The sequence below is a fragment of the Martes martes genome (assembly GCF_963455335.1).
Source record: "Martes martes genome assembly, chromosome: 12".
NCBI classification, from domain to species: Eukaryota; Metazoa; Chordata; class Mammalia; order Carnivora; family Mustelidae; genus Martes; species Martes martes.
This window is the reverse complement of record NC_137900.1, coordinates 31,262,683-31,290,411: the sequence shown is the minus strand read 5'-3', so window position 1 is coordinate 31,290,411 and position 27,729 is coordinate 31,262,683. Positions and strand designations below refer to the sequence as shown.

At 37.5% G+C, this 27,729-nt stretch overlaps 1 protein-coding gene across 2 annotated transcripts; it reads left to right on the top strand.

Annotated features, from left to right (window-relative positions):
- Positions 1-25,364, top strand: ZNF510 (zinc finger protein 510). 2 transcript variants are annotated; one of them, XM_080819721.1, is made up of 6 exons: positions 1-51; positions 1,661-1,942; positions 2,744-2,802; positions 19,808-19,934; positions 20,223-20,318; positions 23,327-25,364. In XM_080819721.1, exons 3-6 carry the CDS (start codon positions 2,788-2,790, stop codon positions 25,024-25,026), a joined length of 1,938 nt encoding a protein of 645 aa, XP_080675847.1. In that variant the 5' UTR covers positions 1-51; positions 1,661-1,942; positions 2,744-2,787; the 3' UTR covers positions 25,027-25,364. The 2 variants fall into 2 exon arrangements, with proteins under 2 accessions (XP_080675847.1, XP_080675848.1); XM_080819722.1 differs by having other exon boundaries at positions 20-51; positions 1,661-1,945.
- Positions 25,365-27,729: the final 2,365 nt, after the last annotated feature.

Here is a 27,729-nt window from a genome sequence, read left to right as displayed (position 1 = left end):
TCCCTGCTTCCGCCCTCTCAGGCCTTGAGGGTGCGGCAGGTTTGCCCTCAGGTGAGAGGAGCCGGGTGTGGGTTCCTGGGCCTCCGCGCGCCCGGCGGGGGCGGGTTGGGCTTGTGGCCGAGGAACCGGCTCGAACGTCTCGGGAACTCCCCGCCGCTTATGCCGGAGCCAGACGAGAACTTAGACCTGGCAAAGACGGTTGGGGGTGGGCCCCAGCCCCGCGGGCTCCGGGGGCCCAGATGGGGCGAGTGCTCCAGGAAGATGTTACTTGTGGACTGGAGAGCGGGAGCTTGCTGCAGCCGGCCCTGGGAAGATCCCTTGCTGGCGGCGGGAGGGTATGTGCTTTAAGGGTATTGGATATAGACCGTCAAACTGGCATACAGCGCGCCCTGGTCTTGACCCTAAATTTAAGCCAGAAAGATCGGGTAATTTCCTCCTCTGTCACTTGGGCATAAGTCAGGTTCTCATCTGAAAATAAGAATATTAGTAAAAATTGCTTTGTGGCGTTGTTCAGATAGAGATAAGTCATCGTCTACAAGGCATTTAGCCAGGTGCTAGTGGGTAAGCTCTAATAGGTACAAGGTATAAGCCAACATGTAGTATTGGCTTCCATCCTATTTGGAAGACACTTTGTTCTTTTTTATTTAGTATTTAACGTAATCTTTATAGCCACCCTACTTACAGGTATAACCATGTAATTTTATTTTTTTAATTTTATTTTAATTCAATTAATTAACATATAGCGTATTGTTTTAGAGATAGAGTTTAGTGATGCCTCAATTGCATATCACACCCAGTGCTCATTGCATCATGTGCACCCTTAATGTACACCACCAAGTTACCCCATCCCCCATCCACCTCCCCTCTAGCAATACTCAGTTTGTTTTCCTATAGTTAAGAGTCTCTTATGGTTTGTCTCCCTCTCTATTTTTCTCTTATGTTTACCTCCCTTCCCCTATGATCCTGTTTCGTTTCTTAAATTCTACATATGAGTGAAATCATGTGATAATTGTCTTTCTCTGACTTATTTCTCTTAACTATAATACTCTCTAGTTCCATCCATGTCGTTGCAGATGGCAAGATTTCATTCTTTTTGATGACTTGAGTCCAGCATTGTGTGTGTGTGTGTGTGTGTGTACACACTACATTTTCTTTATCAATTCATCTGTTGATGGACATCTGGGCTCTTTCCTTAGTATCAACCATATAATTTTAAAAATAGAAAGAAAGCAAAAAGAAGGAAGGAAGAAAGAAAGGAGGGAGGGAAGGAAGGAAAGAAAGGAAAGAAAAGGAAGGAAGGAGAGAAAGAGAAAAGAAAGGAAAAGAAAGAGGAAGAGAAGGAAGGAGGGAGGGAGGGAAGGAAGGAAAGAAAAGGAAGGAAGGAGAGAAAGAGAGAAAAGAAAGGAAAAGAAAGAGGAAGAGAGGGAAGGAGGGAGGGAGGGAGGAACTTTTGGAAATGGCTGGAGATGATTTGGGTTGTCGCAACCGAGGAGGAGTGCTACTAGTGTCTGGTGGGTAGAGGCCAGAAATGCTACTAGACATCCTACAGTGCACAGCCCCCACGTGATAAAGAATTATGCAGCCCAAAATGTCAGCACTGCTGAAGTTGAGAAACTTTGCTCTCGGTGAAAGTTTCAACTAAGAGGAATTTGTTTCCTAGGCCTAAGTCTCCACGTCTGGAACAAAGTAACTCTTGTGTGGCAGACAGGAGAGGAGCTCTGGGGACAGGAGTCCCACCTGGAAGAAGAGCTCATCTGACAGGAACCACCCTCACCAGAGCTTCAGAACATACAGAAGAACCTAGAAAGGAGTGGGTCCTAATTTGCTCTACCAGAAACAGTTCTAATTTCCTTGTCCAGAAAGAGCCAGACTTGGTGATGTTACCACATACAGAAGCTATCACAGACTATGTGACAGTGGAAACTGGACCAGCTTGCAGAAGGTGGTGAGCTGGGGTTGAAAGAGATGCATGACTATCAGGCCATTACAGGAAAAGCCACAGCCAGAGCCAAGGAAATTCAGTCTCAGTCCTTCTTAAAGAGCCCCCCATTTTCTTCATTTTTCCCTCTTTCCAGATTCTAAGCCACTCGTGTGTCCATCACAAGTGGCATCTGGAGATATGCTGAGGCTTCCTTTATCCTGAACATAAAGAATTATAAAATGACAGTATGCGAGGGGATGTCTATCTTTTACTCTTTTGAAATTAAAAAAAAAAAAAAAAGGAGACTGAGATGTGTGTCCCCTGGTCACCCAGGACAGAACGAGGAGCAAAGCACAGTGCAGTTCATTCTGTCACACATAAGTCACTAGAAGTGTCTCATCAAAAGTCTTACCAAAAGAACAAAATGATTTTAAAATACTTTGGCACTAAGCATCTTTTTTTCCCCAGAGTTTTCTGTTGATTTTCTAACTCAAAGTATAAATAATAGGATATTAATATTACCCTCTGTTTTAATTTTTTTGTTGATTAGTCAGGGAGATATACATTTTTTAAATGAATAAGAAATAATTTACAGTCACCAGTGAAAAACAACAGGGCTACAATCACATGATCATATCAGAGATGTATTACATATTCTGGGAGTGCTGTCTCTGTGTGGTGCTTCCTGCCCCTTCTCAAGGGTCAACAGAACATTTTTCCATAGGGAGGCCTTTACCCCAGTGGGTGTGGTGAGATTTTTTAGGAAACTGGCAAAAGCTCACCAAACCTCTCATAATTCCATTCCTCTTTCCTTATCCCCAGCTTACCCATCACAGTTCTCTGTACTCTCCCAACAACAGCAGAAAATGAACACATCTCAGGTGAGTTATTTATATACACTTTTTTATAATGGATTTTATAGGTAGTTAATTAACATAGAAATGTAGAAATGGAAATGGATCAGAACTATTCAAGGAAGGTAGAGAAAAGCAGATGAATAGTACAGCAGAGTTGACATGTGGATAGATGGCAGTCCTAGAAAGTTACAGATTTTCCAAAGTGTAGTGCAGATTTCTTTCTGATAGCCATGGCAGAGAGTCAGATATTTGTTTCAAGATTTGTGTTGATGAGAATCTTAAACCTTCCTCATGGAAAATGTCTTTGTTCGTCTTCAGGTAGGTGATAGTGCAGATCTTTCCAATAACAACCCAGAAATAATTGTAGAATGTTGTTCCCACTTTTCCCCTAGTGGAAGTAAGGGCACATTGCCAAAGCAGGGCTTTTGTACAGTTGTCCATCCAAATAAAACAGAAGAAGTAGACCTTTTCCTGACTATTCTTCTAGTTCCAGAGATAATACTTAAACTAACTAGAGGTCAGCATGAGTAGCTGGTACATTCATGTCCTGAAAATAGCTCTATGTGAATATTTCTTTCAAATACGTGTCTTGAACAAGTTCAACAAAGAGCTTAAAGTTCTGTTCGGTAGCAAATGCTGCCAACACTTTACATTCACATTTCTGTCTACTGCTTGAGGCCTTGGTGTCTCTACTCATATGCCTGTGAACTGCATCACCAGTGACCTAACTTCAGTCAAATCCAGTGAGTCTTGCCTCGTCCTTACCTCACAGATCTGTCTGCAGTGCCTGACTCTGCGCCCACTCTGTCCATCTGGAAGGTTGCCTGTCTTAGTGTCTGTGATGGCCTCTGCTGCCATCCTTCCTGTTTATTTCATGGAATCATCTCTCTTTTGCCCTTTCACATGTCTCATCACAAGTTTCCCTTCCTGTTTACTATTTTTCTAGTGGTCTTCTTGACTCATTTCATCCCCACTCTGGTTTCAACAATGATGTTTTTCCCAGTTTGCACAAATGTGGCTCTGCAGCCCACTGTGACCAGTAGCACTTTTTAAAATTTTTGTTAATTTTATTTTATGTATTTTTTGAAAGAGAGAGCACATGAGCAGGGGGAGAGGTAGAGTGAGAGGGAGAGAGAATCCCAAGCAGACTCCCAGCTGAGTGTGGAGCCCTATGTGGGGCTTCATCTCACAGCCCCAAGATCATGACCTGAGCCAAAATCAAGAGTTGGACACTTAGCCAACTGAACCACCCAGGTGCCCCACCAATAGCACATTTTATGATGAGGGAAGCAATCTGTATCTGCGTTATCCCAAATGATGGTCACTACCCACATATGCCTGTTGAGAACTTGAAATGCAGGTAGTGTGACTGAGGACCGAATTTTTAATTTAAGTTTTAAATAGTTGCACGTGGCTAGTGACTGCCATGTTGGACATAGTTGACTCAGCATCTCTGTATAGGTATCTACAAGGTACCGCCAGCTCAACTGTTTCAAAGTAAAAGTTAACATTTACAGCCCCATTTACGGTCCTTCCCAAACTAATTTCCCTCATCTTTCCCTGTTATATGATAATGTCCCAGTCAGCTAGACACCCAAGCCACAAAAGTGCAATACATCCCTGTCTCCTTATTCTCACTCTCTCAACTCCTGCCACATCTGGTGTGCAGTCATGTCTTGCTACTTATTTGTCAAAGATAACAGCCATTTTATATGGTCAAACCTAATGCACTTTAAATGCATTCCTCTACTTTATTCCTCCTACTGCTATCTCATGGTCTTGCACCTGAGCTGTTGGAATAGCTTCTTTACCAGCCTGCCCACTTCTCTCTTCACCTACTCAAGCACATCTTCCACATGGGTAGTTCATCTAAATCCTAGGGAAGTAATATCTCGAACATGTATAACATCTCAGTGGTTCCTCATCCCACACAATAAAATTCCCAGTTCCTCAGAATAACATTCAGGCTTTGGAGACATTACCCCTTCCTACTTCTTTTATTTTTAACTTTATTGGTGCTCTGAGTTTTTTGACAACTGTTTATTGAGCAGCCAAGATGTTCCAAGTAAGTGACATGCACTTAACTTAAAAAAACTTAAAGTCTGAACAATACAGATGTTTTTCTATACAAATAGTGGTCACAGTCCAGTGGGGAATATGACATTAAAAAATTTACTATGTAACTTTATTGTACAGCAAAACCAAACCTCATTTAGTTTTTTAAAAATATCCTCCTATTCCTCACTACATCATATCATCTTCTCATTGTCTTCTCCTAATTGACCTTTAGAACCACATCCTCATTCTATTCACCTGATACTATGAATTGAATTATGTCCCCACTCTCAAATTCATATGTTGAATCCCTCATCCCCAGTGTGACTATTTAGAAATAAAATGTTTAAGAGGGAATAAAGTTAAGTGAAGTCATAAAGGTGGGATACTAATCTAATAGGGTTAAGGGTCTTTTAAAAAAAGGAAGAGAGAGAGAGACAGAAATCAGTTTCTCTGTCTCTCCATACACGGGCACTAGGCAAAGGCCATGTGAGGACACAGCAAGAAGTGGCCATCTATAAGCCAGGAAGAGAATGTCACCAGAACCCACCCATGCTGTTATTCTGATCTTGGCTTCTAGAACTATGAGGAAAAAAATGTCTACCATTTAAGCCACCCAGTCTATGGTATTTTGTTATGGCAGCCTGTACAACTAATACAGGTAGCTCTTTACTTTCTTTTTCTTTGTTTTCATTTATTTTTAATTGTGGTAAAATCCAGGTAACATAAAGTTTATCATCTTAGCCATTTTTTTAACTGTACAGTTCAGTAATGTTAAGTACATTCATATTGCTGTGCAGCCAATCTCCAGAACTCGTCATCTTACAGAACTAGAGCTCTATACCCATGAAACAACCATTCTTCATGCCTCCTACCATTCAGTATCTGGCAAATTTTACTTGCTGTCTATTAATTTTCCTATTCATATATGTGGAACCATGTAGTATTTGTCTTTTTGTGACTGGCTTATTTCATTTAACATAAAGTCCTCAAAGTTCATGCATGTTGTAGCATGTATCGGAATTTCCTTCCTTTGTAAGGCTGAATAGTAAATAAGGCATTGTGTATATATACCACATTTTTTTTATCTCTTCATCAAGTGATAGACATTTTGGTTCCTTTCACCTTTTGGTTATTGCAAGTAATGCTGCTGTGAACATAGGAATACAAACACCTCTTCAAGATACTACTAGTCTAATGGATCTTTATACCCAGAAATGGAATTGCTAAATCATGTGGTAATTCTACGTTTAATTTTTTGAGGAGCCACTATTCCATTCCACAGTAGCTGCACCATTTTCCATTCCCACCAGCAGTGTACAGGGATTCTGGTCACTCCACATCCTCGTCAACACTTGCTGTTTTCTGATAGTGACCATTCTAATGGATGTGAGGTCTGGCTCTTTACTTTTTTTTTTTTTTTAAGATTTTATGTATTTATTGAACAGAGAGAGACACAGTGAGAGAGGGAGCACAAGCAGGGTGAGTGGGAGAGGGAGAAGCAGGCTTCCCGCTGAGCAGGGAGGTGAATGCGGGTGCCATCCAGAACCCTGGGATCATAACCTGAGCCTGAAGGCAGACGCTTAACGACTGAGCCACCCAGGCGCTCCTGGCTTTTTGCTTTTATGTGTCACGAGTTAGCTTTGGTTGCCTCATGTAGAAAACAATACTCTTTTCTTTCCCCTTGTCTCCCACTGGGCTAATTTCCCTTTTCTGAATCTGTACAGCCCCAACTTTACTTCATACATTACTAGAAGTCTCCTGATAATATATTTGTCTGTCCAGTTAGACCATTATCTTCAGGGTCAGGAACTGCCATAGGTTCATTTTCATAGGCTCCATTGTAAGCCGTCAGCTTCTGTAGTTGAGATTGCTCATTAAACTTTTTAAATAAAAGATTATTCCCTCTCTATATGGAACTGGGCCACTGACGGAATTGGGGTTTCTATTATCAGAAAAACACCTCATCTCTCACAAGGTAGAGCCCAAGTGGTTACTATCTTTTGTCCTAGAAACCTGTGCATACTTGTTCTGTGCATGACAAAATGTCCTGTTCTTCTGAATGAAGGACTCTCCAAGAGGATGTTTTCCTGACACCCCTGTCTTGTGCTGTTTCTAAAATGTCAGTTAGCCTCCTCCTCTTTAAGACTGAGTCATCTCCATACTGTTTGTATGCTTGTAAGAAGGACTGAACTTCTTGTGGGCAAGTACAGTCCCCTTAGAGACTTAGATAATACATAGGAGGTGCTGGGAATAATGCGGAGATTTCTTCTTCATACGCTGGAAACAAGTTATGATTAAGGGAATTAGCTGATTAATTGATCGTTTGAGTTGAATCAGTATCAGGGTTTGTAATTCATCACAGAAGGGACAGATTGATGTTGTAGGCCTAGTTGGTCAAAGGTGGATAGTTGGGAAGGATTGTGTCAGTCCTGAAGAATGGGTGGGATTTTAACTGGTGCAGAGTAGAGGGAGGTTACTGCATTTTGAGGAAACAGCATGGATTCCTAAACAAAGCATCCAAGGTCCAGTAAGAATCTTTGCATATTGCACTTTGGAATTCCTCTTAGGGGATAATAAGAGAGATAAGATAAATGTTGGAACCAGACTAGGTATATTAGTTTGCTAGACCTGCCATAATAAAGTACCACAGACTGGGTGACTTGCACAACAATTTATTTCCTCACAGTATGAAGGCTCAAAGTCCAAAATCAGGGAATGGACAGGGTTGGTTCCTTCTGAGGGCTGTGAGGGAAGAATCTGTTCCAGGCCTCTTTTCTTTGCTTATGAAGGGCTTTACCCCTGTGTCTTCACACCATCTTCCCTCTGTACATACCTGTGTCCAGATTTCTTCTTAAAAGGACACTAATCAAATTGGGTTAGCGCCCACCCTAATAACCTCAATGTATGCATTTTGCATAAAGCAAAAACTGTGTAACACTAGAAGTCCTTGGATGCCATCGTTACGGGTTTGGTTTCATCTGAGTTCTGACATAGAACATGGGGAAGAAATTCATGGAATAAAAGCAGTTTCGTTTTTAATCTGGAAGTATGAACAGAATGTGAAAAATGTGAAAGGGGTAAAGTAAGAGTCAAGATGACTCTGGAGGTTTTTTTTGGCATGAGGGCAGAACGATGATGATCCCTGTTCCAGAAATGTATGAGAGCTGAGACTGTGCACAATCTAGTATAGTTCTAAGTCATCTGTTTGTGTGTGTTTGTGTAATCAACCTTCCTCCTTTTTGCTAATTTTAATAGCTTTTTAATTATTAAAGAGTTAATCATTTTTCTGACGTGTGACCTGTATTTCCCTGTTTCATCATTTGTCTTTGGATAGAGTTTGTCTGCCAGACCAGGTTCTCTTCATTTTTACCCATGACATTTTGGGAAATTTTTAAGTTACGGAAAGATACAAAGGGGTAATGTAATAGATATTTCTTACCTTCCTAAATTATTAACTATAAAATTTTGCTAGTTTTTCTCTTGTATGCACTCTTTATTTTTTTTTCTTTTTATTTATTTCTTTAACTGAGGTACAGTTTTAATACTAGTGAAGTGCATTCTTAAATATGAACTGGGTGGATTTTTACATATGTGCACATATTACAGATGTAATTTACCACTCAGATTAAGATGAAGAACATTTTTGTCACCCTTGAAGTTTTCCTCCTTCCAATTTCCAGATAATAACTACTGCTCTGCCCTGCAGAGACAACTACTATTCTAACATCACATGTCAGGAAAAAAAAAAAAAAGAATAACTTCATTTTTGAACATCATATAAATGGAATCATATAATCTGTACTCTTTTTCAGAGGAAGGGGAGGTCCAGCTTGTTTCTCTGTACATAACATTGTTGAGATCATCAGTCTTGCTGTGTTTCACTACTTCCTTTTTTATTGCTGAGCAGTATTTCATTATATGACTGTATGATGATTTATTTATTTGTTCTCATGTTGGTGAGTTTTTCACTTGTATTTTCCCATTTGGGGACTGCTATGAATAAAGCTGCTATGAACATTCCTTTGTGTCTCTTGGTATATCTTCATTTCTCTTGGTTATACCTAGAAGTAGAATGGCTGATTCATAGAATAAACATGTTCAGCTTTAATATATACAACAATTAGCTTGCTAAAGTGCTTGAACCAATTTATACTACTAGTGTTCTGGCTGTACTAAACTCTCACCAACACTTGCTACAGTTGGACTTTACTGTCAGAGAATGGTCTCTCTTTGAAATTAATAGTCTGCTTTCTGTAATAAATACTAATTTCAGTACCATTATTTGTGTTTTGGCCATGTAGATGTTCTTTTATGTAAAGTACCTGCTCAGTTCTCTGTCTTTTCTAGATACCTTGCTTTTATATTATTGATTAGTCAGTTTTTTCTATATTATCCATACAAGTCATTTGTCAGATGTGAATGTTGCCAACTGTTTTTGGATTCTTTGGCTTGACTTTTTTTTTAAAGTAATGTCTTTTGATAAACCAGGTTCTTAAATGTAATAAAGGTCAATATCAGCGTCTTCTGTAATGACAGTTCTTTGTATGCTTCTTTGAAAGATTTTTCATTCTCCAAGATCACACAGATATTCTCCTAGTTCTTAGCAGATGCTTGATTATTTGAGCTTGATCCACCTGGAAATGTTTTTGTGTGTGGTATAAGATAGTTGTCGAGGTTCTTATTTCCGTGTGGATATCAAGTTGCACTAGCACTGTTTGTTGAAAAGACCATCCTGTGTCCACTAAATTGCAGCCAGGCCTCTGTTTTTAATCAAGTGACCATATATAAATGTAGGTCTATATTTAGACTGTATTCTCTTCCTTTGATCCAGTTATTTGTCTTTTTCCTAGTACTTCACTGTCCTAATTACTATTGCATTACAGTAAGTCATGAAATATGAAAGAGTAAAGGTCTTAAAGTTTTACTTCTTAAAAAAATTTGACTAATTTAAATCCTTTGTATTTTCATAGAAATTCCATCAGTTTCCACAGAAAATCTGGCTGGGTAGTTTTTCAGAGTAGAGGTGAAGTCTTTGACAAGTTTCGTTAGATTTATTCCTGTGTATTTGATTTATTTTGTTTTAGTATTTTTTAAGATTTTATTTATTGAGTGAGAGAGAGTGCGCATGCACATACACACACACACACACACACACACACACACACACACACATACATGCATGAGCTGGGGGAGGGGAAGAAGGAAAGGAGAGAGAATCACAAGCAGACTCTGTGCTGAACATGGAGCCTGACATGGGGCTCAATCTCACAACCCTGAGATCATGACCTGAGCCTAAATCAAGAGCTGGATGCTCAACCAACTGAGCCACCCAGGCCCCCCTATTTTGATACTGTTATAAATAATACTGTTTTTTACATTTCATTTTCTTTTCTTTTTTTTTTTTTACATTTCATTTTCTAATTTATTGTTGTTTTATTAAAATACAGTGGATTTTTAATACTGATCTTATATCAAGCCATTTTGTTAAATTCACTTATTCTGGTAATTTATTTATAGATTATTTTCGGTTTTTGGTTTTTTATTTTTAAAAAAGATTTATTTATTTATTTACTTACTTAATTATTTTAGAGGTAGAGAGAATGAGCAGGAGGGGCAGAGTGGGAGAGGGAGAGAGAGAGAATCTCAAGCAGACTCCATGCTGAGCCTGACTCGAAGCTCCATCTCACAACCATCAGTTGTGATCACAACCTGAGCCAAAACCAAGGGTCAAATGCCACCCAGATGCCCTGTAGATTCTTTTAGATTTTTTTAAATATGCACAATCATGTCTTTTGCAAATACAGACATTTTTACTTATTCCTTTCCAATCTTTATATCTTTAATTTGTTTTTATGCCTTATTCTTGTCTTTCTAGTACAAGGTTGAATACAAGTGATGATAATAGAAATCCTTGTTTTGTACCTCACCTGAAGGAGAAAATACTCTGTATTTCATCATTGAGTTTGGATTTAACTCTAGGATTTTTATACACACTGTTTCATAAAATAAGGAAGTTCTGTTTTTGGTTTCCTCAGAGCTTTTAATCATACATAGATATTATACTTTGTGAAATGCTTTTTCTACATCTAGTGAGATAATAATATAATTTTCTTCCTTAATTCTGTTAAAAGGATGAATTATATTGACTGATTTATCAGTGTTTAACTAATCTTGGAATCCTGAGAAAAGTCCCAGCTGGCCATAAAATACTATCTTTTAATGTCTTTGGATTCAGTTTGTTAATATTTCAGTTAGTATTTTTAAATATGCATTAGTGGAGAGATAATTGGCCTGAACTTTTCCTTTCATGTAATGTCTTGGTTAGGTTTTGGCATCTATTATGCTCTCATGAAATGTGTTGGGAAGTGAGTCCTCATTTTCTCTTCTCTGGAAAATCTTCCTCAAATGTTTGGGAAGATATACCAATAAAGCAACCTGGCCTTGGGATTTTCTTCATAGCTGGTTTTTAATTATAAATTCAGTTTCTTTAATAGATATAAGAAAATCTGATTAATCCTGTTTTTAGTGTCCTTTTTTTAGTTTATGAAGATATAATTCACATGCCATACAATTCTTACATTTAAAGTATACAATTCAGTGTTGTACAGTCATCACCACACTCAATTTTTGAATATTTTTATCACGTAAAAAAACAAAACCCCAAAAAACTCTATACCAATTAGCTATCATCCCTCCCCCCCACCCCAATCCCAGCATATCCCACCAGGCCAGAAACAACCACTAACTTTGTCACTATAGATGTGCCTAGTCTGCATGTTTCAAATAAATGAAACCGTATAATATGTGGACTTTGTGACTGTCTTTCACTTAGCATAGTGTTTTCAATGTTTCATTGTAAGGATATACCACATTGTGTTTATCCATTCACCAGCTGATGGACATTTGTGTTGTTTCTGTCTTTTAACTGTTGTGAATAGTGCTGTTATTAATGTTCAAGACATATGTACACATATACAAAATACGTTTTTCCTCTCCAATTTTGATGTCTTTCTTTTTCTTGCCTATTTGCTTGGGCTAGAACTTCCAGTGTAATAAATAGAATTGGTTATAGCAGGAATCCTTGTCATTTTTTTTTTATTTTTGGAAGAAATCATCCTCTTAGCATTGTGTATGATATTAGCCATGAATTTATGATAAGCACTTATTTTTTTCCAGTAAACTCTACCCCCAGCATGGGGTTCTTAAACTCACAGTCCTCAGATAGTCTCATGCTCTACTGACTGAGTCAGCCAGGTGCCCCATAAGTGCTTTTTATTGTGTTCAGGAAGTTCCCTTTTATTCCTAGTTTGTTGAGTGTTGTTGTTTTATCATGAAAGGGTATTAGATTTTGTCAGATGCTTTTTCTGTATCCACCAAGATGATCATATGGTTTATTTCCTTCATTCTATTACCGTAGTATGTTTCGTAGATTGATTTTCATTTGGTGAGCCACCTTCACATTTCTGGGATAAATGCTACTTGGTCATGATGTATAATCATTTTAATATACTGCTATTCTGTTTGCTAATATTTTGTTGAGTTTTGCATCTGTATTCATAAAGGATATTGATCATTAGTCCTCTTGTGATTTCTTTGGCTTTACTTCAGAGTAACTCAGAGTAAGTTAATAAGGGTTCCCTTTTCTATTTTTCGGGAAGAGTTAGAGAAGGATTTGTAGTAATTCTTCTTAAACATTTGGTAGAATTTGTCAGTGTAGCCATCTGGTCCTAAGCTTTTCTTTATTGGGAGGTTTTTAATTACTAATTCAGTCTCCTTCTAGGGATCTGTTCAGATTTTCTATTTCTTTTTGAGTCTGCTTTAATAGTCCGAATGTTTCTAGGAATTTGTCCTTTTCCTCTAGATTATCTAATTTGTTGGTGTACAGTTGTTTACAGTACTCTCTGATAGTCCTTTTTGTTTCTGAAATGTCAATAGTAATGCCCTCACCTTCATTTCTTATTTTAGTAAATTTGAGTGTTGTTTTTTCTTGGTCTACCTAAAGGTTCATCAATTCTTTTGATTGTTCAAAGAACCAGCTTTGTTTTGTTGATCCTATTGTTTTTCTGTTCCTTATTTTGTTGTTTTTTGTTTGCTCTAATCTTTATTATTTCTTTTCTTCTGCTAGTTTTGGGTTTAGTTCACACTTGTTTTTTCTAGTTCCTTAAGGTGTACAATTAGGTTATGGATTTGAGATTTTTTTTTTAGTATTTTATTTGTTTATTTGACAGAGAGAGATCACAAGTAGGCAGAGAGGCAGGCAGAGAGAGGGGGGAAGAAGGCTCCCTGCTGAGCAGAGAGCCCTGATCCCAGGACCCTGAGACCATGACCTGAGCTGAAGGCAGAGGCTTAACCCACTGAGCCATGCAAGTGCCTCAATTCGAGATCTTTTTAAATGTAGGAGTTGCAGCTATAAATTTCCCTCTAAGCACTGCATTAGCTGTATCTCATGAGTTTTGGTATATGTTGTGTTTTCACTTTCATTTGTCTCAAAGTATTTTGTAATTCCCTTGTTAGTATTCTTTAATCTTTGAGGAGTTTCTTTAGAGTGTGGTGTTTGATGTTCACATATTTTTAAACTTCCAGTTTTCCTTTTCATTGATTCCTTGTTTCATTTTATTTTGGTCATAGGAGATACTTTATATAATTTTAACCTTTAATATGTATTGAGATTTGTTTTGTGGCCTAATGTATAATCTATACTGGAGAGTGTTCCATATGTACTTAAAGAATGTGTATGTTGCAAGTGTTGGCCTGAGTGTTTTTATAGATATCTTTGTATCTGTCTTGGTCTCCCATATTGGTCTTCTATTTAGTAGTTCTATCCATTTTGAAAGTGGGGCTTTGAAATCTCTAACTGTTATTATTGAATTGTTTGTCTTTTTAATTCTGTCAGTTTTTGCTTCATGTATTTGTATTTTAGGTATATATGTTTGTCATTGTTATATCATCTTCATGTATTGGCACTTTTACCATTATAAAAGGACCTTTTTCTCTCCTATTTTTGTCTTAAAATCTATTTTCTGTTCTACTATAGGCAGTGCAGGGCTTTGTTGGTAACTGCTTACATAATATATTTTTCACCAGTCTTAATTTCAAGCTATCGTGTCTTTAAATGTAGTGTGTCTAGCAGACTGGATGCAGTTGGCTAATGTTTTTAATTTTTTAATCCATTCTGCCAGTCTTTGCCTTTTAATTTAAGTTTTTAGCCACTAACGTTTAATGTGGCTCCTGATAAGTAGCATATATGCCTTCCATTTAGACATTTCTTTTCAGTAGGTAGTAAGTCCTTTTTGTTTTTCTACTTCACTATTACTTCTTTTTTGTTGAATTAATATTTCCTAGTTACCCTAACCTTGTGCCTTTACTACATTTTTTTCTATTAGTGGTTACCTTATTGATTACCTTTAATGTCTTAACTATGATGGTCTTGTTCAGATGAATTATCAACTTAATTTCAAGAATATTCTAAAACTTTCCTCCTCTTAGTTCCATCCCCTTCTGCTGTGTGCTGTTATTATCAAAATTACATTTTTATACATAGTGTGAGATTTCTAGTTACTGCTTAATACAGTTTCCTTGAAATCATATAGGAGAAAAATAAATACAAAAAATACACTTATAGTGCCTTTTGTATATTCACCTGTATAGTAACTTTTGCCTACATAGTTGTTTTATTCTTGTGAATTTGAGTTATCATCTAATGTATTCTCAATACAACCTGAATGGCTTCTCTATTAATATTTTTTATATGGCAGGTGTACTCTTGAAAGATTTTCCCAGCCCTTATTTATTTGGGAGTATCATGATTTCTTCACTGTTGCTGAATGTTGAAGTCTTGATTGATAGGTCTTCCTTTCAGCATTTTAAATATGTCATAAATATGCTTTTTGATCTCCCTGGTTCCTGAAGACAAATCAACTGTTAGCTTTATTTGGGAGCCTTTAGAAATGATAAGTCACTTACCTTTTGCTGCTGTCAAGATTCACTCTGTTTTTCTGCTCCTTCTGCTCTCTATTCCTCCTACTCCTCTCCTGTGGATGTTGCTATATTTGGATGTTTGATTGTGTCCCACAGGTCACTGAGGTTGTTTGTTCATTTTCCCTGTTTTTACTTTCTATCTTCAGATTATATGATCTTACTAGGTCTGTATTCAAAATTGGCTGATTCTCTTGCATGTTCAGATCTGCTATTGAGACCTCTAGGGAACTTTTGACTTTAATTATTGTACTTTCATATTTTAAATTTCAAATTTTTGAAGTTTGTAATTTCAGAATTTCAGTTTGCTTTTTCATCAGATATGTATTATTTTTGTCTGTTTATATTCTTTATTCAGTGAGAATGTATTCCCATACTTTATTTTGGTTCTTTAGATATGGTTTTCTTCAGTTATATTTAAAACAGTTTATTGAAAGTCTTTGTCTAGGGGTGCCTGGGTGGCTTAGTTGGTTAAGCCTCTGCCTTCAGCTCAGGTCATGATCCCAGGGTCCTGGGATGGAGCCCTGCATTAGGCTCCCTGCTCTGTGGAGAGTCTGCTTCTCTCTCTCCCTCTGCCCCTCTCCACTTGTGCTCTCGGTCTCAAATAAATAAATAAAATCTTCAAAAAAAAGTCTTTGTTTAGTAAGTCCAATGTCTGGACTTCCTCAGAGATAGTTTCTATACCGTTTCATACATAGTTTTGGGTTTGTTTGTTTTTCCTATGTATGAGCCATACTTTTTCGCTTGTTTGTATGTCTTAAATTTTCATTGCAAACTTGACAGTTAAAATATAAGGTGTCAATTTATCATCCAAATACCACTCCACCGCAGCTGTCATTTGTTTAGTGACTCTGTTGAATGGATTCTGTACAACGTATATTCTTTGTCATGTGTAGCTACTGAAGTCTCCGCTCCATTAGGTAAATAGTCAGCTAATAATTGGACAGTGATTTCCTTAAGTATGTGTAACCAGTAAGGCTGCAATCTTTGCCAAGATGCTCTCTGTATAGGTTGGTGAATGCCTTCAGCAGTTAGCCTCGCATTTTACTATCTTGTTTTCACTTCCACTTTTCTTTCACAGAGCCTCAAGGTTAATGAGAAGCAAGTTTAGTACTTTCTCAGATGTTTCCTGAATATGCACATAGCCCAGGGCATGTGTGCCACCTTCTAGATTCCCAGCTAGATGTCTGAGCTTTTCAAAGCCCCTTCTATATTTATCATGCTCCAAGCTTTTTAATTAGACTGTTGTTTCCTTTAATTGTTACAAACTGCCTGAGGTAGCCCTGATGGTAAAGAATATCCCATGGGTGTTTTTTCTTTCTTAACAAATTTCATTCCCCCAGAGAAAATGCTATTTGCAATGGGTAAGCTTTGAGTTATGTCAGATGAAGACAGTTTTATGAATGGGATGTTCCACAGAGCTACCAGACAGGCCAAATAATGACAGTTTCCTGGGGCTTATCTTCCAGTTTAACCTCACTAAGAACTTGCATCTTACCATTTATATATTTTATTACTGAGGAGAGATAAGGCTGATGGGTCTGGGCAGCATTTTGGTAGTATCTGCTTCTGCTGTCCCCTTACTACAAGGGGACACCACCAATGGCCTCAAGTTGTTTGTTTTATTGACCTTTTCCTAAATAAGATCTAAGTGGATTTAAGAAATGACTTTTCTTCTCCTACACTAGCCAGTATCACATAGAGTAGGAAAGGACTTCCCTGAAATTCTCCCCCAGTCCTCTCTGTGAACAGACTACGTTCCTGGAGAAAATATCCCAAAAAGGTAGAAATCATACTATATCTGTGACACACACCACCTCGGCCTTTAGCAGGTTGTTGAAGTTTTTCTAGCTTTATCTTTCTATCATCTTATATGAATTTTGGTAGCATATGGTCCAGTAAGCAAACACATGGTTCCTGATTGTCCCTAGAGATACTGTCTTTTTCCTGATTTCAAATTGCTTATTTGTTAAGCAATTTCATTTCTCTGATGGATTAAAAAAAAAGAAAAGACCTTAATTTTCAATCTGCCTACCTTTGTTCTTGCTAGTATTGTTCTTTTCAGCTCTCTGCATCTCTAAGCTAAAATCCAAAGCCACACTGTATGTTTATAATCTTTTCTAATTTGGTGAGACTTACTCTCTTTATTTTTTTTAAAAGATTTTATTTATTTATTTGACACAGAGAGAGAGAGGTCACAAGTAGGCAGAGAGGCAGGCAGAGAGAGAGGGAGGAAGCAGGCTCCCTGCTGATCAGAGAGCCCAATGCGGGCCTTGATCCCAGGACCCTGAGATCATGACCTGAGCTGAAGGCAGAGGCTTAACCCACTGAGCCATCCAGGTGCCCTCTCTTTATTTTTAACATGCAAAATAGACTAGAAAATAATATGTTATGATTATGTTATCCTATATGTTTCAGTTACTCAAATTGGTTATTGATGTCATTTAAACCTTCTATGTCAGTAGTCAGCAAACTTCATCTGTAAATGTCAGGGAGATGTGGTCTCTTTGAAAATACTAAACTCTACAGTTGTAGTGCTGTAGCAGCCATAGGTAATACATAAGCAAGTGAACGTGACTGTGTTCCAATAAAAGCTTACTTATGAAACAAAACAAACAAACAAAAAAGCAGCAGGCCAGATTTTCCCTCTTGGTTATTGCTGACCCCTTTCTGAATTTCTGTTGGTGGGGCACCTGGGTGGCTCAGTGGGTTAAAGCCTCTGCCTTCGGCTCAGGTCATGATCCCAGGGTCCTGGGATCGAGCCCTGCATCGGGCTCTCTGCTTGATAGGAGGCCTGCTTCCCCCCTTCTCTCTACTTGCCTCTCTGCTTACTTGTGATCTCTGTCTGTCAAATAAATAAGTAAAATCTTTAAAAAAATAAAATAAAATAAATTTCTATTGGTGTTTTCAGTCTGCTTGCCCTGTGAGTTGAGAGTTGTGTTAAAATTTCTTATAATTTTGTAAGACTAATATTATTATGGATCTATCTATCTTATTTTCTGTCAACTTTTATTATATATAGTTGATTCTCACTATTCACATGGTTATTTTTTTTCACATGGTTATTTTCTATAAAATCTCCATGAACACTAAATTAGTAAGTACTGAATCATTGCTTCTAGGGGAGCAAGTTCCTTTGAGTTTCTAATCAAAACATTTTAGTCAACCATTCAATATACAACCTTGTTTTATGTGTGTTTCCGTTTAAAAATACCTTATTTAATATATTATTTCACGAACAAGAACTAAAGGCCAACAGCACCATAATTAATGCTCAAAGTTTATCTAACACACTTGGTCTCCCTAAGGGATATAACAACCTTCTTGTACTCAGGAACACTACACAGCATTTCTGCATTACACAGGTGGGGGAACACAAGAAAAAAGCCACAAGGGCGCCTGGGTGGCTCAGTGGGTTAAGCCGCTGCCTTCGGCTCAGGTCATGATCCCAGGGTCCTGGGATCGAGTCCCGCATCGGGCTCTCTGCTCAGCAGGGAGCCTGCTTCCCTCTCTCTCTCTCTGCCTGCCTCTCTGTCTACTGTGATCTCTCTCTGTCAAATAAATAAATAAAAAAAATATTAAAAAAAAAAAAAAAGAAAAAAGCCACAAAAATGGAAAGAATGTGCTAAGTAGTCTGCAAAAAGAGCATTTGGCAAAGCATTATCTTGTTTAGCTCCAGCTGGGAAAATGTGTTGGACCCTCAAATCTTTTACCTTTCTGTGAGTGTCCATAAATACTTCAAAATAATGAGTACTTAGGTTAGAAGTATATTTTAGTGAGGTGAATTTGCAGGTACAGAATCTGTGAATAAAGAGAATTAACTATATTCGGAACCTAGGTTTTCAAATGCATACCAATTTATGCTTTTTATATTTTCTGTTAAAAGGATCATAAATAGTTATTATATTTTATCATACTTTCTTACCTTTATTGTTTTTATGTTAATATAACCAACTTTCTTTGGCTCATAATTATGTATATTTTTTCTATCCTGTTATTTTCAATTTGCATATATCCCTCTCTGTTAATTGTATTGTCTTTGTTGTTTTTATGCTGTTATTCTATTTTTTAATTGATTGGTTAGTCCAAAAGTTGGCCAATTTTGTCCATAATGGATCAGATAGTTAATGTTTTCAGTTCTTGATAGTTATAATGTCTCTGATAGAATTACTGGGCTCTGGTGTTATAGCACAAAAGCTACCATGAACAATACAGAATAACTGGGTGTGTGTGGTTATGTTGCAGGAAAACTTTATTTATGAAAAAGGTGGCAAGCTAGATTTGGCCACAGGTAATAATTTGCTGACCCCTACCCTAGAATATGCCCAGGGTAGTGTATTGGGGTGTTGAGTAAAAATTGTAGGAAATTTAATCATTTTTGCTTAAAAAAAATTTAAACAAAGTTTAGTATACTTAAAACATGTGGATAGAACTCACAAATATATAAAAATTAAATTACAGATATTTTCACTCATTGAATACCTCCAAAATGTAAGTTAAAGTTAGATTCAGAATATGCATCCTTTGGCTTAATGAAATAAGTCAATCATAGAAAGACAACTATCATAAGATCTCTTTGATATGAGGAAGTGGAGATGCAGTGTGGGGGGGTTGGGGGGAGCTAGGAAAAGAAAAAATGAAAAGATGGGATTGGGAGGGAGACAAACCATAAAAGACTCAATCTCAAAAAACAGACTGAGGGTTGCTGGGGGGAGGGGGGACCGGAGAGGGTGGTGGGGGATATGGACATTGGGGAGGGTATGTGCTATGATGAGTGCTGTGCAATGTGTAAACCTGGCGATTCACAGACCTGTACCCCTGGGGATAAAAATACATTATATGTTTATTAAAATAAAAATAAAAATAAAAGAATATGCATCCTTTGTATTCATTTGTTTTAAACTCTTTAGAGTGAGCATAAGAATTGTTTTTAGGGATATTTTCTCTGTCAACTAATTCTGAACCCTTCAGATTGAGCAGCAGTGTCCTGTTGCAGGTATCTGTGTCATTCAAGGACGTGACTGTGGAATTCACCCAAGAGGAATGGCAGCAAATGGGTCCTATTCAGAGAACTCTGTATAGAGATGTGATGCTGGAGAACTACAACAACCTCGTCTCAGTGGGTGAGCATATAAGTGTAACTTACCCTCATCACAGCAAATAAAAGGCATTTCCTTTTTATGCAGCAATACACATGAATATTTTATTTAGATTTTAATGTTTTTGAGACATTTCATTTGGAGTATAAAATTAAGCCCTTTTGGGGAATAAAAGAAGTGTTTTGATGACTCGCCATAATAAGTTCAAATCAAGGTCTTCAGGGTGCTGCTTCTGAAGCTATATCTTTTAACACTCTGAGAACTAAAAAGCTCGTCATCCATCCTAAATACACCATTGTTCCCTGTTTACAGGGAACTGCATTTTCAAACCAGCAGTAATCTTCAAGTTGGAGCAAGGAGAGGAGCCTTGGTTCTTAGAGGAAGAATTTTCAAACCAGAGCCACCGAGGTGAGTTCCTGAGCACTAGCAGACAGAATTCTCTTGGAGTATTTAAGGCTCCAGAAGGTCAGTTTGGCGTTAAACACCTTTGTATTTCAAGACTTTTCTTTTAGGTTCAAAGGCAAAAAAAGCACCAATCAAAAAAAAATGATTAATAAACTTGACTACATTAAAATTGAGAACTTTGTTTATAAAATATACTGTTAAAAAGGATGAGAAGACAAGCCATAAAGAAGCAGAATATATGTATAGTACAAGTAACCTGGAAAGGATAAGTATTGTGAAAATGTAAAAACTTCCATAAGTCAACGTAGGAAAAAGTGATATCCCAATTGAAAAATAAGCAAAAGACTGAACAGGAACTTTTAAATGGCCATTAAATCCTTGATAATGTATTCGGTCTCTCATTAGCTTTCATGGAATGCAAAGTAAAATACAAAGTGAGATGAGAGACACATGGTAATATGTGACATTAACAAATTTGGTGAAGTCCTGATGAGGATGTGAACTATTAAAGGATCTTACTTACTGATGGAAAATGTTATCAGATCAGGTTAAAGTTTTACATAATTTGTAACTAAGGAATTCCTTTCCTAACTATAGACCCTACAGAAAGGCAATGATTATATTCCCTAGGATGTATAAAACAATATTTACTTATGGCACTACTGTTTGTTTGTGTTAAAAATTGGGCTCATCAGCAGTAGAATGAAGAAAGAGTTGTATTCCTTAAGGGATAATTCACTATATAATCTTAAGCAAAAGAAACCAAACAATATAAATATGCATGTCTGGTTGCATTTATTAAATGTCAGAAATTCAAAACTCAGTTATATCTTTAGGAATTCATATGTTGATGGTAAAACCACACAAAGAAAATCAAGGAAACAATTATATAAATATTAAAAGAGTAGTGAATTCTTAAGCGTGAAGGAGTTGTAACTGGGCAGAGATAAGTAGGGATTTTTGCAGAGCCATTTTTGTTTTCTGTTTCTTGACATGGTTTCTTTTTTTTTTTTAATTCATGTTAGTTAACATACAGCGTAGTATTGATTTCAGATTGACGTGGTTTCTAATTATACTAGTGTTTACTCTGTACTGTTAAACGGTATGTATAAGTTTTATGCAGATATAAATTATGTTTCATACTTAAGAGAGTGAAGAGATGAGCCAAAGACAGAGGATGATATTTACAACTCATAAAACCTTCAAAGGACAGCCATCTAGAATGCATAAATGATCTGGACCTTTTTTGAGTGCCATCTTTGCAGGAAGGCCTTCCGTGATACCCCCATTTAAAATCACACCCCTTGGGGCACCTCGCTGGCTAAGTCAGTAGAGCATGCAACTCTTGATCTCAAGGTCATGAGTTCAAGCCCCACATTGGGCATAGAGCTTACATACATATATGCATACATAAAATACATATACCCCTCATGTCAAATTGAAATGTGGAAGTTTAGGATGAAGTGATCAAGTTCATTTACCATTCAGTTTTTTGTACTAACATATAATGTATTAATTTGTTTCAGGGGTACAGGTGTGTGATTCATCAGTCTTACACAATTCACAGCACTCACCATAGCACATATCCTCCCCAGTGTCCATCACCCAGCCACTCCATCCCTCCCACCTTCCTCCCCTCCAACAACCCTCAGTTTATTTCCTGAGATTAAGAGTTTTTTATGGTTTATCTCCCTCTGGTTTCATCTTGTTTCATTTTTTCCCTCCCTTCCCGTATGATCCTCTGTATAATTTCTCAAATTCCTCATATCAGTGAGATCATAATGATAATTGTCTTTTTCTGATTGACGTATTTGACTTAGCATAATACCCTCTAGTTCCATCCACATTGTAGCAAATGGCAAGATTTCAGGTTTTTTGATGGCTGCATGGTATTCCATTGTATATATATACACCTCATCTTCTTTGTCCATTCATCTGTTGATGGACATCTAGCTTCTTTCCATAGTTTGGCTATTGTGGACATTGCTGCTATAAACATTGGGGTGCATGTGCCCCTTTGGATCACTACTTGTATCTTTGGGGTAAATACCCAGTAGTGCAGTTGCTGAGTTATAGGGTAGCTCTATTTTCAACTTTTTGAGGAAAAAATACTGTTTTCCAGAGTGGCTGCACTGTTTTCCAGAGTGGCTGCACCAGCTTGCGTTCCCACCAACAATGTAGGAGGGTTCCCTTTCTCTGTATCTTCACCAACACCTGTTGTTTCCTGACTTGTTAATTTTAGCCATTCTGACTTAACCATTCAATTTTGATAAAATAAAGGTTCCACAGCAGGAATTGAGCAGTGAATCTAATTTAGTTGCGAGAATAGATTTCCTTTTATCAGTTTCACACTTGTTTGTATTTCTGTGACTTATGGCTATAAGATGGGTTAGATCCTGAACTATAAACTTCTTCATTTAATCGTGAGGAAGGTTGTACTATCAATTTTGATTTGATGTTGAAGAATTGAATGGAAATAAGGAATAGCAAATTGGAAATAGTAGGCTCTTGAGTATTCTATCGGTATAGCCTAGGTGTGTAGGACTGTAATATATTTCCTCAAAGCAAACTCTTCCCCTGTTGGGCCTAGTCCATCAGTGTTCATTATCTCCTAATTCTTTTGTTACTGTACTTAAGTTTATATAGTCCCATTGTGTTCATCCCGTTATCTGGTTTTCCTGTTCCCTAAATTAACCACTCCTATAAAAGTCTAATTTCTATTCTTTCTCCACCCCAATAGGAAAATGCAATTTATCACAATCCAAATACAGATATGTATGTATTACCAGTTTTCTCTCTCATTTTCACTATATCAATATTGCTTTTTAAAGGAGGGTGAGAGAGGGGTACTGGGTGGCTCAGTTGGTTAAAGGAGGGTAAGGATACACACACACACATAAATTATTTAATCTTGGAAAACCAATAAATGAAATGCAATGTATAGGCTATATATTTCCCACCCATAACAAATGTAAGGTTTATAAGGTGTCTTCAATTTATCTCTGTTTTAGAAGATTACAGAGATGATGACCTGATGAAGAGGAACAAGAAAATCCAAGATAAACACTTGCAGGAAATAATATTCATCGATAATAAATCATTGACTATAAAGGAAGAGGAAGTTTTGGGAAAACAGTTTAATCTGCACATAGCTCCTGTTTCAACAAAAATATCCTGTAAATATGACTCATGGGGAGTAAATTTGCAAAATATTTCCCAATTTATTGTTAATAATAGAACCTATCCAACAAAAAAACCAAATTGCTATAGTGTATGTGAAAATTTGTCTTTCAAAATTAAGTTTGAGAGAACTCATACTGGAGAGGAGTTTCATGAATATAATAAAAATGGAAAAGCTCTCAGTTATAAGGAAAATCTTCCTGAGAATCAAAAGTGTCAAACTTTGGAACAAGCTTTTAAATATGATGTAACTGGAAAAGCCATCTATGATGAGGCTGCTTGTGTTACATGTAAGAGTATTCACACAAGAGAAAAATCCTATAAAGATGATGAATTTAGGGGGAAAAGTGAAAAAACAACTGTCTTTGACTATAAAAGAACTGGGATTGGGGAGAAACACTCTCCTCTAAACCAGTGTGGGAAATCCTTCTGTGGGAAATCAGCTGTCAAGGAATACAGTAAGTTTAACATGCCTGTGAAACACAATGAATGTACTGCAAATGGAAATAATTTCAACAGGAAGTCACACCTCACTCAACTTCAGAGAATTGTCACGGAAGAGAACCCATTGGTATGTAATGACAGAACACAAACTGGGGATACATCCTTTGACTGTCATGAAAATAGGAAATCCTACCAGGTGTCAGCCCACAAAGTACGCCGGAGAACTCACTCTGAGACAAAACCCTATAAATGTAATGAATGTGGTAAATCCTTCTTTCAAAAAGGACATCTCATTCAGCATCAAAGAACTCACACAGGAGAGAAACCATTTGAATGTAATGAATGTGGAAAAACTTTCTCCCAGAAGTCACACCTCAGTACCCATCAGAGAATTCACACAGCAGAGAAACCCTATAAGTGTAATGAATGTGGGAAAACATTTGTCCAGAAGTCAACCCTCAGGGGACATCAGAGAATTCATACAGGAGAGAAACCCTATAAATGTAGTGAATGTGGGAAAACTTTTGTTCAAAAGTCAACCCTCAGAGATCATCATAGAATTCACACAGGGGAGAAATCCTTTCAGTGTAATGAATGTGGGAAGACTTTCGGTCAGAAGTCAAACCTCAGGATACATCAAAGAACTCATGGTGGTGAGAAAACATATCAATGTAATGAATGTGAAAAATCCTTCTGGCGAAAAGACCATCTCATTCAACATCAGAAAACACACACAGGAGAGAAACCATTTAAATGTAATGAGTGTGGGAAAACTTTTGCCCGGACATCAACCCTTAGAGTGCATCAGAGGATTCATACTGGGGAGAAACCATTTAAGTGTAATGAATGTGGGAAAAAATTTGTCCGGAAGGCAATCCTTAGTGATCATCAGAGAGTTCATACAGGGGAGAAACCTTTTCAGTGTAACAAATGTGGGAAAACTTTTGGCCAGAAATCAAACCTCAGAATACATCAGAGAATTCACAGTGGGGAAGAATCTTATGAATGTAATGAACTTGGAAAATTGTATAAGAAGTCAACTCTAAATGTTTGCCAGAGAATTCAGGGAGAGGGAAAACCCTATTGATAATAATAACTACGGAAAATTCTTCTGTCTGGAAGACCAAGCCATTTGACTCCAGAAAACCCACACATATAAATATGAATGTAGGAAGAATTTTATCCAAAAAGCAACCCTGAAAGTCTATCAGAGAATAGACATAGGCTGATATTTCTTTCAAGGTACTGTGGAAAGCCCTTTTGAAAGAAGCCATGCCCTTTAGATAACTCAGAAAATTTCTTGGTCTCCCTTTCCTCCATGTAGGTCTTTGGACTGTGGATGCTCATGTTTTATGCCACAATCATTTGTGACAAAAGACCTCACTGACACTACTAGGATGCTGTCAGAATAAAGTGGAGATGACACAGGACAGCCTTGAAGTTGTAAAGTATCATGCTTTAACATGACACAGCTTTTACACAGTAACAGCCAGGGTGCCTGAAATATGTGGAACAAAATTCTCATCCACTTCTTTACCTTTTGAGCATTTTGTGATCCAGCAGTAAGCTTGATTGTATTGAGCTCTTACATGTTTAAGTCTGTTTCCTTTTGAACATAATTTAGCCATCCCTCTGCTGGGGAGGTAGAAAGTTACTATGTAAGCCAAGCTTACATCAGTCAGTGGGTACAACACTAATATTATTAAAGGGTTGGTGTTGTGAGGAATCCCTAAAAGATCATCAGAGAATTCAGTTTTTTAAAAATCTCCTTTCAATGTAATGAAATAGATGATTCCACCTGTTACAGGGCTTTCGATGAACTTAAATTATTGGAAGATTTTTGGCTGAAATGTGAGCACACATTGTGCAAGTAAAGTAAATGCTTCTTTAATGTCATGAAGCCACTCATACCTCCATATACCCCAACATCAGCTGTTTTAAGGGAAAGCTTCCTGTCTCCAGTGGTGACCCATGGCCATTGGCACCCACCCAAGTATTTGGGGGAACTTTGAGAGAGGAAAGGGGCTCAAACTTATGGCTTTATGGGATACAGGTACCCAAATCAACATCTTACCACTTCACATGGAGGTAGGGAGTATCTAGATTTAAAAAAGGTTATTAGGGCAGGGGTTACAGTAGGCAAGGGAAATGAATATGAGCCTGTGAACAAATGGGGCCCTTTTGACCAGTGCAGTATCCTGTGGTTACTTCTAAATCTGAAAGTATAGTAGGAATGTGTTACATGCTATACTTCCCCTTCCCATAATTCAGAAGGGATTCTTTCAGTCAGAAAGAATTGTGTGTAAAGAAGATACCTTTGAGGTCCCACAGCCTTTAATGACCACTTTGTGCTTCAGTCTCTGTAACTAGTCATTCTGTTTATTGGAATTTCTGGCAAAAGGAGATGCCTTGGGGTCAGGGAGAAGGGTGGTTTGACTTGATACCGTAACAACGCTACCAAGTATACTCCTTTTGTAAAGCAACTATTAGCTTGCTCTTGGGCTCAACTGCCTAACAAGATAAAAAGGACACAAGCCTCAGGTGTAAAATGTACATGGTATACTTAAGAATGTAGCTGCCCTGGTCCGAGCAGCATCTCAGCTGTATATCACATTGCAGCAGCTGCCCCTTACAAGGAAATGTATCCCCCACTCTTGCCTGAAGCAAAACTGCTGGCTTAATAGGGCCCTCAATTCATAGAAGTTACTCTAATAGGGCCTGGTTCACTGACAGGCTAGTGGGAATCACTAGACACTGACTCTTCAACCTTGAAGACCCCAGAATTGATTATGCAAACCCCAAAAATTATGTGGCTGCTCCTCTCAATTGGCAGGACACAAAGATGTTCTCAACACTGGCAAATACTCCATTTGAAACTTGTGGCATTTTTACTGATTCTGGTTCTTACTGTGCCTAACTGTTTGACACACTGGTAGTAAAACTACAGGTTGACAAAAGCACTCCTCTTTGGTGCTATGAACTGTTGGGGGTAGGGGGAGTCCGCTGCTAAGCACATCTGAGTTGTTAACCTAGATGCCCTTGTTAAGTGACTATTCTATGATAATGATGACTGGAATCAAGCTGTTGAGCAAGCCTCCGCTATCCTGATTGTCAGCATTGCTACCTGGATCCATCATTATACTGACAGAGCAAAGTATCCACCATCTTAACTGCATACAAAGTAAAAGTATATATCAGTGCTTCCTTTGATGTCTTTTGACCTAAGAATCTATATGTTTTGCCTTCTGTATTAATATCCAATTCCACATGCCATTTGATAATTCACCCTTTCCTACTGATTTTAAATATGTTCATATGCTAAATTGTCATTTGTAAAGATATCGTACAAGACTACTCATGACCCATTCCCTACATTCTGTTAGCAACATATCCTCTTTTTGGGAACGGCTAGCATAGAACTCATATGAGCCAAAATATTCTATCTTTCTAGCCCGATAGTGAATTTTTCACTGAAGAGTGTTTCAATCAGGAAAAGGAGAATACCTCCTAGAACTTTGGAAATGGAACATCACACACTAGAGCTGCCAACACCCTTGCATCTGCAAAAAAGAAGATAATAACTAGTTAGTGCTATTCCCTGAAAAAAATCAAGAGGTTACTGTTTGCTCTGTTTTTATAATAGGTGATAATATAAAGAAACTCTTTCATTCTTTCTTAAAACTTTTTCTGTTTCTTAATATGTTTAGAATCCTCTCCCTTATAACCCTTTTTATATGTGATCTTTAGAATTATGATTGGATTTGCTATTAAGTTCAAGATCATCTCCCCA

Coding starts and splice junctions, on each gene's coding strand:
- ZNF510 (XM_080819721.1), top strand. Junction 19,935..20,222: donor CAACAACCTCGTCTCAGTGG/GTGAGCATATAA, acceptor CCCTGTTTACAG/GGAACTGCATTTTCAAACCA. Junction 20,319..23,326: donor TTCAAACCAGAGCCACCGAG/GTGAGTTCCTGA, acceptor TCTCTGTTTTAG/AAGATTACAGAGATGATGAC.